General features: G+C 50.9%; 4 protein-coding genes across 4 annotated transcripts; 1 reads left to right on the forward strand and 3 right to left on the reverse strand.

The window, feature by feature from the left end:
- Positions 1 to 1,131: 1,131 nt before the first annotated feature.
- N7447_003390 (putative MFS transporter) lies at positions 1,132 to 2,708 on the forward strand (the record flags this gene model as incomplete). Its single annotated transcript, XM_057227665.1, has 2 exons — positions 1,132 to 2,482; positions 2,542 to 2,708. The coding sequence occupies 2 exons, from the start codon at positions 1,132 to 1,134 to the stop codon at positions 2,706 to 2,708; spliced, it is 1,518 nt and encodes a 505-aa protein (XP_057087006.1).
- A 230-nt stretch (positions 2,709 to 2,938) lies between these two features.
- Positions 2,939 to 6,237, reverse strand: N7447_003391 (glycoside hydrolase family 35 protein; the record flags this gene model as incomplete). Its single annotated transcript, XM_057227666.1, has 5 exons — positions 2,939 to 3,725; positions 3,784 to 3,943; positions 3,999 to 4,292; positions 4,346 to 5,342; positions 5,428 to 6,237. The coding sequence occupies 5 exons, from the start codon at positions 6,235 to 6,237 to the stop codon at positions 2,939 to 2,941; spliced, it is 3,048 nt and encodes a 1,015-aa protein (XP_057087007.1).
- An 838-nt stretch (positions 6,238 to 7,075) lies between these two features.
- N7447_003392 (elongation of very long chain fatty acids protein) lies at positions 7,076 to 8,779 on the reverse strand (the record flags this gene model as incomplete). Its single annotated transcript, XM_057227667.1, has 2 exons — positions 7,076 to 7,918; positions 7,991 to 8,779. 2 exons carry the CDS (start codon positions 8,777 to 8,779, stop codon positions 7,076 to 7,078), a joined length of 1,632 nt encoding a protein of 543 aa, XP_057087008.1.
- Positions 8,780 to 9,711: 932 nt separating this feature from the next.
- On the reverse strand, positions 9,712 to 11,587 carry N7447_003393 (uncharacterized protein; the record flags this gene model as incomplete). The annotated part of the gene is made up of 4 exons (XM_057227668.1): positions 9,712 to 11,097; positions 11,160 to 11,258; positions 11,327 to 11,419; positions 11,486 to 11,587. The coding sequence occupies 4 exons, from the start codon at positions 11,585 to 11,587 to the stop codon at positions 9,712 to 9,714; spliced, it is 1,680 nt and encodes a 559-aa protein (XP_057087009.1).
- Between the last annotated feature and the right edge of the window lie 1,028 nt (positions 11,588 to 12,615).

The raw sequence follows: 12,615 nt of genomic DNA on the forward strand, positions 1-12,615 counted from the left end.
CTGGTAATTACTAGTAGAAGTAGAAAGATCATTCAAAGTATATGTTTGGAACTTCAATGCTCAAGTATAGCGTAGTAGAGGACGACTATTTATATTTCGCGTAACCTACGTATTATCCAACATCAGAAGTTGAGGTTTAGTCGCAACCAGTGAATCCGGGGCTTGAAATAAGGTTCCTTATAATGACCTGTTGCATTCTTCATACCAGTTATATTCTCTCTTCAGGAATGTCTTGTCTCGGTCCGAAATCCCTGAAGGAAAAAGGAATGAAGGGACCGGGAAACCGAGAACCTCGGGATTGGAATTTAGAACAATAAGAGGAGTCGGAACTTGAAACTTCCACATGTCATTGCTATTGGGAACAGCATTCTGTTTGAATGTGTGGGGGTCGAGTATTGAATTAGTGTTGATATTGGGTTCTCAAGCGTTGAATCCAGCAGCTCCCAGAAGACATTGCTGAGAAACGTTCAACTCTGGGCCTGAGCTCTGCAGTCTAAATGTGTTCGACTAAAATGAATGTGATAACGAACACTTGATATTGATGATTTACATGTGATTATAATGACGAATGCTACCGGCTACGATCCCTCTGATCTAGCCCTAACTCGATAGAAGACAAATGCCAATAATACAAAGGGAATTATAGATTCACCTATGATTCTAGAAAAGACACCACGCATATTGGACCCCACGGAATCTCTTAAATAAGCTTGAATACGAGAAGCATCCCCCACACGGGGAGATGATCTTTTCTACAACCATCTGTCACTTTGCCCCGCAAAAAGTCCGTGACCGAATAGTATGGTCGCCATAAGTCCGGGGTCTGACATTTCCCTTTTTCTTGCGGGGAAAAGATCTTTGAGACATTTGTCAGGTTTGGGTTATCCCTCTCTCCCTTGGCGACGCCACATATCTCTTGTAGGATATATGACCATCTCTCATTCGCAACCCCGACTTGCCGAGTCTCACTTTCCACCTGTGCTTTTGTTCTTATATCCCTTGCTTCCTCTATATTATCTTTGGATTAGAGTCGCATATTAAGTTAGCTGGTGTACTCTAGCCTATTTCAACCCTTCTCTCATCTTCCTAGTTCCTCCTTTCTCACACTGGGAAAGCAAACAACAGACCAAGATGTCTCCCGGAAACTCAGACATCCAAGTGGGAGGTATTGACAAGGCTGGCATCGACAATGTCGAAGTAGTCGCCAATTATGACAGGCCCAACCCTCAGAAAGAAGCACCGGCCTACGTTGCCAACTTGACGCCCGAAGAACGAGCAAAAGCCGAGAAAGCCCTCGTCCGCAAGATTGACATACGTCTATTACCCATGATAATCATCATGTACATCCTCAACTACCTCGATAGAAACAACATCGCCTCGGCTCGACTAGCAGGCCTCGAGGAAGACCTAGGTCTTGTGGGCAACCAGTTCGCGACCTGCGTCAGCATATTGTTCGTCGGTTATCTGTTGATGCAGATCCCATCCAACCTAATGCTAAACAAATTCGGCAAACCAGCCATCTACCTCCCTGTTGCCATGGTTCTCTGGGGTGTCATTTCCACCGCTACAGCCGCTGCCCATAGCTACGCCGGTCTCGTGGTCATCCGCTTCTTCCTAGGTTTCGTCGAGGCCGCCTACTTCCCAGGCTGTTTGTACTTCTTGAGTGTTTGGTACACCCGCAAGGAGCTGGGCTTCCGCACTGCAGCGCTGTACTCTGGCTCTTTGCTCTCGGGTGCTTTCTCGGGTCTAATCGCAGCAGGCATCACTAGCAACATGGACAACGTGCTAGGAATGCGCGCCTGGCGGTGGCTATTCATTATCGAGGGTGCTGTCACTATTGCGATTGCATTTATCGCGGTTTTCGTTCTCCCCAACTTCCCCCGCACAACCAGCTGGCTTTCAGAGGAAGAGAAACAACTGGCTGTGTGGCGGCTAGAAGAAGATATAGGCGAAGACGATTGGGTCGACAGCGAGCACCAGACATTCCTACACGGAGCCAAGCTCGCCTTCGCAGACATCAAGACCTGGGTCTTGATGCTCATGATCCTGTGTATTGTCTCCTCCGCCTCGGTCACCAACTTCTTCCCGACAGTCGTCAAAACACTCGAATTCGGCAACATCGAGACCTTGCTACTGACAGCTCCGCCTTATTGTCTGGCCGTGATCTGCGCCTTTGCCAACGCATGGCATGCAGACCGCACTGGAGAGCGGTACTTCCACGTCACCGCACCGTTGTATATTTCCGTCGTGGCATTCATCATTGCTGCTACGACTACAGCTACTGCGCCCCGTTATGTGGCGATGATGCTCATGGTGCCGTCTTTCTACTCCGGCTACGTTGTCGCTCTCGGCTGGATCTCAAATACCCTGCCTCGTCCAGCTGCGAAGCGCGCCGCTGCTCTGGCGGCAATCAACTGTGTTAGCAATGCCAGCAGTATCTATGCTAGCTATATGTATCCTAACTCTCATGCTCCAAGGTTTGGTATGTGATTCTCTATCGTTGGTTTGGTTTCTAGCAATCGTAACTAAATTATCGTCTAGTTCCTGCCATGGCTGTCAACTGCGCAACGGCTTTTATCGCTATTGTTTCTGCGACGGTTCTCCGATTGATGCTCGTTCGTCTCAATAAGAAGCTCGATCGCGGCGAGGAGGTTGAGGGTGCTGTTCCTGGTGAAGGAAGCCGTCGTGGTTTCCGTTTCTTGGTTTAAGATTGGATATAATTTGGATTTGGGACTTTATGCAGTGCGAATAATCAAGGGATTTGGCTCACGATCATAATGTCCTTGTTTTCAATGGCTGTTTGGCTATAGTATGCCTCCTAGACTAGGAACTGTAATAGATATTGAGAATATCACAAAATGATATGTACTATAACACGTAGAATACTAGGTGCTATATCTAAATGATTTCACCACAGCCACCTTTTGAGGTACTGTACTCAAGCAAACCTCAGCCTTTCCTCTGTCCACCCAGGCCTCAAATCCTTAGTGTCCATCGAAGCAACATCCAACGAACTATCAGCAACATAATTAACCCGCCAGTCAATCCCAATACTAGCCCCCTCCTCACTCTGCGCCCAAACCGCAACACCGATCGTATTCTCCCCGGTATAATCCAATATTCCCACAGGAACAGGATAAACAACCTGATTTCCAATATAAGGATTATACCTTCCATACTGGTACCCGTTAACAAACAACTGAGCCCGATACTTCGTCGTCACGCCTGCTGGCGTAGAAAGCACAAACGAAATAGACACATCAGTGTGCGCAGGGATAGAAATGGGAATGGTAGTGCGGAAGAAGCGAACCGTCGCGCCCTCGAAGCTAAGAACAGACGTCGAATCCTTAGTGGACACCTCCTTTCCCCAGGCTGAGTCGTCAAAGCCGGGTAGATGCCATCCAACGCGCTCGGCAAATAGTCCGTCCTCATTGTACACGCCGCGCACCGGATCCAGATCGGACTCTCCGCCCGCGGTCCCGGCTAGGCGCCAGTGTGTGAAGCCCGAGTCAGAACCGAGGAGGTTTGCGTCCATGATGCCGCGCGGGTTAAGGGCGCCGGTGGTTTGGTCGTGGCCTGTATCGTCGTGGACAATTAGGAGGATGTTTGGCGTGTCGGTTTTCAGGGTTGCGTTTGTGAATGATAGGGTTAGGTTTGCTTGGGATGTGGTGGCGTCACCGAGGTAGGAGGCGAGGAATTCGCCGTTCAGCCAGGCGGACCAGCCGCTGGAAATAGCAGGTTAGTATTGTGTTGGTTTAATGTGGTTGTTGCTGTGGAACTTACAATGCGGATCCTCCTTGGACGTTGATAAAGGCTCCTGTCGCTGTTCCGTTGAAGTACCCGCGCCATAGACGGACGCCGTTGTGGAATCCGTATTCATCGGCGTAGAGGACGGGTAGACTTGTCGGGGTTCGAGGGTTGAGAGTCGTCATGTGGTTGGCATCTGCGAAGATCAGCTACTTTTCCTCCTGTGATGAGTGTACCAGTGAGTAACTTACCAACCCACGCCGCGCCGGAATCATCATAATCTGTGAACCGCTCCGGCAGACTGTCTTTCGACTTCCACGAAGTCAAAGCCGGTAGTTTGATAGATTTCGGGGCACTGAGTGAGCCCTTGAGACTGCCGTACTCGGTCGAATAGGTGTGGACCTTCTTTCCATTCCAGGTCACAGACTTGACACCCTTTGGTGCAAAGATGTCCAGTATTGTTGCGTTGATGATGTCGCCGGTTATCGCGAGTTTAGAGCCCGACAGCTTGGCGTCACGGACGAGATATGGACCCTGGATGAAAACTGTAGCAATTATTAGTCTCTTAAGCATGAGAGGAATGATAAAGAGAACGTACCACTCTCTGTCTCTGGCACGAATGGATCATTTGTGAGTGCAGGAGCCCAGAAGTCATACGCCGCCGTTCTATCAAGCAGGATAACTCTGACACCATGATCAAATTCCAGGACAGTCGTGCCAGTGGATTGCGTGAACGAGGTAGTCAGACCGCCATGTTCTTTGATGAACTTGACCCGCGAACATCCCTGGCATTTCTTGATAGAACCCTGCTTGGCTCCCTTGATAGAGAACTCGCCAGACTCGCCAGTCGGAACCCAGAGAACCAATGTAGGCTTCTTATCAAAGACAGTATATGTCAGAACCTCGGCTGTGGAGTACAGCAGAGTCTTCGAGCCAAAGGTGAAGTCCGTCACGATGATCTTGGACTGATGTCCGTTCAAGCGAATATTGCTGGCATATTTAGGGACAGTCAGAGCACCGACCGAAGTATTGACCTTTAAATGGAAAGGCTCGTTCGTCGAGAGGGAAGTGTTCGAGTGGAAAGTAGCATAGAAGGCAGCATTTGTCTCCGCATTCCGGAGCTCATACGCCCTCACAGCGGAGTTATCAGTATACTGCGTTCCATTACCGACCAACTCGGTCATTGTCAGATCTCTCGCACAGCGAGTGAACAATGCCAGCAATTTAGTCTCATGGTACTTCGACCAGATCGACCGGTCTTCTGAGATCGGCGCCGAGTAGTCGTAACTGGTAGCTGTCACCGGCGCAGCCATGGCACCGTGGTTTTGACCACCGAACATCATGTACAAGGACATTGCTGTCACCCGTTGCCCGATGTTCCAGCGGTAGAATAGGTTGGCAAAGTCGTCACCGATATTATCAGGGCAGCCGCCTTCAGGTCCACCCCAGGGGTTGTATGAGCCGCCCTGGAACTCGGGCATGAAACCGGGCATGCTGGGCTGGGATTCCTGGAAGTAATCGTGGTAGTCCAGGACCTGGAACGGGACGTATGGGCCGTTGGTGGAGGTGCACTGGCTGAGATCGCAAGTCCAGCACTGATACAGAAACTGATTAGTTTTTGTTGTTCATTCCCTTCTTTCCCCATCCTCCCTCTCGCCGGAGAGATGAAACAACACATACCGAAGGATACGAGTCCACACCAGAGACATCAACATTCCCACCGACATCAGTCCCAGCAGACCAGTCCTTTCCCCACGAGTGCGTTTTCATATTAGGATCGTTCACGGTCAGCGGCAGCGTAATGCCGTTCTCACGGGCATTGGCCTTGAGCAGCTCCATATAAGCAATGGCGGTCTCATTTGGCACACGCAGGGAAGGATCACCCAGCCATTGCATCCCATACTCATTCTCAATCTGATAAACGATGGAGTTATGGCCATCAGTTACCTGGTGGCGGCTAGTGATCTCCGTCACTTCGGTGAAGTACGGCGTCCAGGCATTCGTATAGCGGTCGTCATCATTGCGGAGGGTGCCATACTCACCCGTAGTCACCCACAACGGGAAGCCGCCAGCATTGGCTTCAGCGTTGACGTACGGGCCGGGTCGGACGATGATGTACAAACCCAATTCCTTGGCGAGCTCGAAGATGGGTGTGATATCGCGGGGTCCGGTTGTGAAGTCCACTGTCGCATTGTTCGGTGCGTGATACGCCCAGCTGGAGTAAAAGGCGAAAGCTGTGAAGCCGGCTGCCTTGATTTTCTCGAGGATGTCGCGCCATAGGGCTGGAACGGGGATGCGCCAGTAGTGGAATTCACCGGAGAAGATGAAGATGCGTTGACCATTTACTTGGAAGCTGTAGTGGTCCCATTGTACGACCGTGTTGAGGCCGTTATCTTGCAGGGGCCATTGCGTGACGGCTTGGTCGTCTGCTTTGGTTGCGACTCCCAGACAAGCTAGGAGGACTAGCAGGCAATTGAAGATGCGCGTCATCTTGGGCCGTGGACCGCTCTTGGACTGCTTGAATGCTTTGAGACATTGCCGAGGTGGCTATCATCGATTTATATTTCCCAACTAGCCACTGAATTTAGAGTAAATGCGGCGTTCGCTAGGGCCTAAGCAAGCTGTCGGATGTTTATTTTCCCTTCTGGATTTGTGGAATCTCCGGGGGTTCGACGGAGAAACCCCACATTTGTCGTGATGGAGTTATGCATAGCACGTACACACCGCAAAAGTATTAATCGATCTTCTGGGTTAAGCAATGTAATCGCGATAGTCTGCGTCAAAACTCAACCCACTGTGTTGGGCATTTCATCGACTCAATGCTGAGAAAAAAAATATATAAACCCTAGCTACAGGTGTATGACATGTAGGCGACTCCGCATTGTCAAAGCTAAGCCCACCGGCGGACATATATCAACCTGGGGTTTTTCCTCCATTCACATTGCGCGATTACTCCGGAGGACAACCATAGACTTTTTATATTATAGATACACCGTGATAAAAATATACATAATAGTATACGCTGGTACAGCAAAAACGCTGCTATGAATACACTCGAAGGCGCTGTAAAATCAAATCAAAAGCCGTCCAGTCACTCACTCTATGAAACTCGGATAGCCGAGGCTGGGGCCAGATACTCCGGGTAGTCAATGATTCCCCGAAGATACCCCATGACCCAAACACACCGGGCCGGCAAGGACATACTTCCAGGGAAGTCCTGAACGGCGAACACAAGCAAAAGCTATCATAGCGGAGCATCAAATCATTTTTTAACCCCCAAACTCCAAATTTATGCGGTATAGGAATCTGTCAACACTTTCCAAGGCATTCAAGCATTGTTATCCAATACGCCGAATGGGTTCTCGCCATTGGTATTCGGGCTGCTGGAAGGAGACTCCTTCTCGACCTTTTGCTTCTTAGCCCCCTTCTTAGCGGGGACCTTAGCGAAGCCCTCTTCGGACTCCGAGCGGCCGACCGACGCCGAGGCAGCCTTGGCCTTGGAAGCAGCAGCCGAGCGGGTGCGGATGGGCGAGTCAAGGGTGATCTTGTTGGCGACCTTCTGGGCCTGAGCCTTGATGACCTCATCATCGGTAGTAACCTCGCTGGTCTCGCCCTCAATGGCAGCCTTGCGAATCTCGCGGCTTAGACTCTTCAGAGCATCCATGCCGGCCTTCTCAGCGGCCTCCATGTGAGTGGGCTGCTTCACTCCGGGGTCCTTGCGGTTCAGGTAGGAGCGGACGAAGAAGCGTGCGAAGAGGTAGGTGAGGGGCAGGAGGTAGGAGACGTTCAGCCAGATAGCGAATGCCTGTCCGGTGGTGTCGGCACAGGTCACCATCTGCTGGGAGTAGCCGGATTGCTGGACAGGCGCGGCGTGGAACGAAGTGCCGACGTTCTCGGCAAGTCCTTCAGCGCCCGCAGCCCGGAATGCCAGCTTCTTCAACCAGGAGATCGAACCAACCTCGGCGGTGGCAGAGGCGGCGGCGGAAGCGGCATCGGTCAGCTGCTGCAGGGCGGCGCTACCGGAAGGGTAGGGAATAGTGTACTGGACGAATAGGTAGGCGGCAGCCATGTTGGTTCCAAAGACGAACTGGGTGATCTGCATGGTAGTCAAGCTACGCTTGATGGCATTGGGGACACGAATGCGGAGGGCAGTGAGGGTGTAGTAGGTGTACTGTAGCGAAGAAAAAAAAATTAGAAAACTTGGCCTAACAAATCAAGTTCAATCCGATCGTTCGACACTTACCATCATAGCATGAATAGCCGAGTTAACCAGGCAGAAGATCCAAATGGGCGCAGCCATGTAGCGGATACCAGCCCACATGCACATCATAGCTCCCGCGTGGTGGTAGGTCTGTAGGGTGGAGCTCTTCTTGCCCTTGGCCAGAATGATCGCGGTGTCGACAACCTCGTAGAACTTGGAGAGATAGAAGAACCAGCCAAAGTAAGCCAAGCCCTGGTTCCACAGACGGCCGGCATCCGTGGGGTCGGGCATGCCGTTGGTGAGGTGGAAGGCAGGGTTGGGAATCGACCACTCGTCAGTGATGGGGCTGTAGATAGCGGCATTGCCGTAACCACGGGGTCCATTGATCTTGCACAGCGAGTCCACAAGTCCAACCAGTCCGTGGGGATCGTCACTATCCGGGAAGGAGCTTCTGAAAGCCTGGAACATGCCCACGAAGGTCCATGCGGAGTACACAGCTAGGAAGACATTGTGGAGAACAACGAACAGCTTGAACAAGCGGGTATTGCTGAACGCCCATGGCTTATATCCGCGGCTCTTGTTGATGCGATTGAGCAGGACCACAGTGATCGCATAGACACTGGCGATTGTAATTGGTAGCCGGACATCCAGCACCTTGTTGTAGAGATCGTTCGGGATGTTGAAGGGCTGCTTCCATGTCGGGGTATCGACGTGAGGCGCCGGGATGGTCACTGGAAGCTCGTGGGGAGGGAAGGCGAGGAGAGAGGCTGGAGGGAAGGCAATGCGAACAATGGCCTGGCCAAACTTGGTAGGCACGTTGAAGTCGTGCATGATCGCCACGCGGAATCAATTCAACGCGTCACAAAAGCAAAGTGGTATTTAAAAAAATCTTTATATAAAAGAAAAGATATATGATTTCTGAAGACAAGAAAGAAGAAAAAAAAAAGACGTTGAAGTCCTAGTGGATCCAGATAACCCTTTTGATTTTCTCAACAACCTTGGACGATCTCGATCCGTCCGCGTCTAGTTTGTTGGGAATTCCAAGGCTTGGCCATGAGACATGCCGAGGTAAATCTTGGAATATCGCCACTTGCTAAAGGGTTGAATATACATTTCTTTGGCCATTACAATATCTTTGTATAGAGTAGACATGTAACAAGTGCATTCTTTTAGGAAATTCATCTTCCACTTGGGGGGATGATGTAAGCCAACCTTCCAACCTTCCAATTTTCCAAGGTTCCAAGGTTCCAAGGTTGAAATGCATGTAATTCCCATTTTGAAAATAAAAGCCTGGACAAGGATGAGTATGACATCTGGACATCTCAGCCCTGGCAGCCCTATGTTGTACATAGTCCCCGGGGAAAACGCTGAGTCAGCTAAACAAGGTTCAAAGTTCGGAACATCTTTGCTAAGGTTTTGACCTGCGAAAAAAAGACTTGCAAGTAATTGCAAGTAACCCCTGCAAGGATCACTGGGATCAGCTTCTTGTTGGGAGATTTGCGCTTTAATCCCAACAAGTTGGGGATATGCGATCAGATATAAGAAAAATCACATGCAGCCTCGGTCTTACCAATGTGTATGAGAGACTCACCGATATGGACACTATGTATGACGTACAACAGTTGTACATCGTACAGGGTAAGTCTGCACGTAGCGTCATCATGACAAAATTGTTCGATTTCCATCGTAATAAATAAATAAAAACACACACTCAACGCCAGGAATGCAAAACATACACATTTACACGGTTAAAAGTACAGTCCTTAGCGAGGCTTGGTGCTATGGGGAACGGGAGGAGGCCCCGGAAGTGACGGCGACGAAGCGTCAACAGGGGACGCACGGAATTCAGCCCGCTTAGGAGGTGGTGGAGGGGGGGCCTTCTTGCGTTGAGCTTGAGTCTGTAGATCGGGCTCTATGGGCGATGCCACTGGAGAGTTCGACTGGGCCATGGAGATGGGACGAGAAGGTGGGCGTGGAATTCGCTTGTTGGCATCGGCGGAGAACTTGCGGTCCTCCACAAATGTGTTAAAGCGCGATGTGACTCCGCTCCACTTCTCCTTACCCATGTCGATCTTGTCGGCATGGCGTTCACGGAAATCTTGCACAGAGGAGGTGCCCCGTGCGGGCTCGGCCGGTTCCAAGTTCATACTAGAAGCATTAGACGCGGGCCGGGCCGGTGGGCTAGGCGCTGGAGAAGAGCCAGTGAACCGCGACGCGTAACCACTCAACTTCTGTTTGCCTGAATCGATTGAGTCCGCATGACGCTCACGGAAATCACCGTATTTCTGTTTCCCCGAATCGATGGTATCCGCGTGACGCTCACGGAAATCACCGTATTTCTGTTTCCCCGAATCGATGGTATCCGCATGACGCTCTCGGAAGTCACCGTATTTTTGTTTTCCCGAGTCGATGGACCCTGCGTGCTGCTCGCGGAAGTTCTGGAGAGAAGATGGGCTGCTCGCAGATTGCGGTTGGATGTTCGTCGAGGCCTGAGCAGGCGGGGTGGGTGCTGATGGAGATCCCGAGGTATTCATCCGGGAGAAACGTGACTGCAGCTCATTGACAGGCGTATGTGCAGGCGACGAAGATTTCTCCTGGCCTATCCCAAATCCAGGAACCGAGACGCCCGCATTTGCTAGGCGGGACGTAGCATCTTGATTGATGTAATCATGGGAGAGTACCGGTGTAGGGGAGTAAGCGGGCGGCACATCGGAACTGGGAGATCCATTGCGGGCAGGAAGCCGTGGCGGGGGCTTTGGTGGGTTTGACTTGGAGATTGAGTTTGTTGAGGGGGAACTTGCCGAATCCACTCGCCGCACTGGTGGCGGAGGGAGATGGTTTGTAGAAAGGCCGCTGGTGTCGACGCGATACGGGACCGGAGGCGGGGCGGGCCTTTGGGCCTGTTCCTCCTCTGCTTCGGCTGCTTCTCGTCGATAGGCCTCATGAGCGTTTATCTGATCCTGGGACAGTGGGGCTCCGATGCCCCGGCGGTCGGGTGTGGTCTGATTTGGCACCGCGGCTGCTCCATGGTAATTGATATGCTTGGGAGGCGGCCCAAAGGAAGATGGGTCTTTTAGGGCTGACAATGGTTGTGAGACATGATCAGAGCGGTTGGAGTTGGAGTCATTGCCCTTTCCCATCCAGCCAGCCTGAAAACAAGCAAAGGTTAACACGAATGGCCGAGTCATGAATACACGAAAGGTAAGCTCACCACTTGGCCCCGAACTTGGCCCCTGATACCCCCTTGTGATGAGGAGCCCTGTCCAGAACTAGAGGAGTCGCCTTCCTTGCCCTTTCCCATCCACCCAGCCTAGTAGCAAGTATAGTCAGTATCAATGGCCGAGGTGCGAGTCTGAGAGGGTTGAGGGGAAAGCTTACCACGGAGCCTCTGATACCCCCTTGTGGTTCGGCGTCCTTTCCAGACCTAGAGCCAGAAGAGTCACTTTCCTTGCCCTTTCCCATCCACCCAGCCTAATAGCAAATACAAGTCAGCATCAATGGCCGAGGTGCGAGTCCCAGAGGGAGGGATAGGCTTACCACTTGGTTAACACCTTTGAAATCACCACGCCAGCTCTCCTTTCCACCATCCTTGCCTTCAGGGTGCCATCCACCCTTTATAGTATTGCGTAAGCCACTCATGCTGTATGCTGTATGCTGCAGAGTCGGGAGTGCGGGGACGACAGTTGCTAAGCGGTAGTGGAAGCTGTGACGACAATATCCCCACTCAGTCACGTGTGGGCTTGATCTAGTAATTGATTTGCATCTGCTAAGTGGGTACTGTGCAAGCTTTCCTTCCCTGCATGATCTTCAGCGATATGCTATTCGATACAGCAAAGTGGGTATGTAATCATTGAAACTCCAGAAAGACAATGCAATCACGTTCCTTCACGTGCTTTAAAGTTAAGTACTTTAAAGTGGATTGGATTGTCAATAAAGTAGGCGGTCTGGTGTGATTCTGCCTACATGCCCCATCACCCGCCATATCCATACTAAACGGGCAGGCGGTATAATATGGCACTAATGTGAGATTATATTAAACTCCAATGGTGTACCTTTCGCCCTTCGGGGCATATGGTCAACTGAAAATACAGAGAAGATTAGCATGGCCCCTGCCATAGGGATGACACGCTCAATCAAAGAGAAGCTCCATATCTCTTTTTCCCTTCGAGGTCTTTCCTTGAGGGTATACAAAAGGTGGGTCTCCGTACAATGCCTGATTGGTCTTTCGCTTTTGACAAGTCACGTGCGGTGTACGGATTCTATTGGTTGGAGTTTGGCCTCGCAATTCCAGTTTCTTTTGTTGGCATGAAACATCTACACTCCTTGCCTTCCTACCCCAATATCCTTAGCTTTGAGACTGGCATATACTAGGTAACTACTTCATATTGTTTTCAGCCTTATTTCATTAAGCTCCTATGGTGTGTCCCAATATCGCATAACGCGTGGGCACGGTAGAGCCAGATAATGGGAAATTGGAGAACTTGGCCCACACGAAAAGACAAATGAAATGGAGATTGAATCAATGCATTGGAGCCCAAATATCCATTTCTATTTTGCGTGTTGGACAGCTACCGGGCTCGCACGAATGAGAATGTACGCTGTCCAGCCAAGACGGGCGGTTCTTCTAGTGTCGTGCTTTATGGAGTCGGCCGCTGGAGAATCCCGGA

Source organism: Penicillium robsamsonii, assembly GCF_028829455.1.
Source record: "Penicillium robsamsonii strain IBT 29466 chromosome Unknown utg000002l_segment0_segment0, whole genome shotgun sequence".
Lineage (NCBI taxonomy): Eukaryota > Fungi > Ascomycota > Eurotiomycetes > Eurotiales > Aspergillaceae > Penicillium > Penicillium robsamsonii.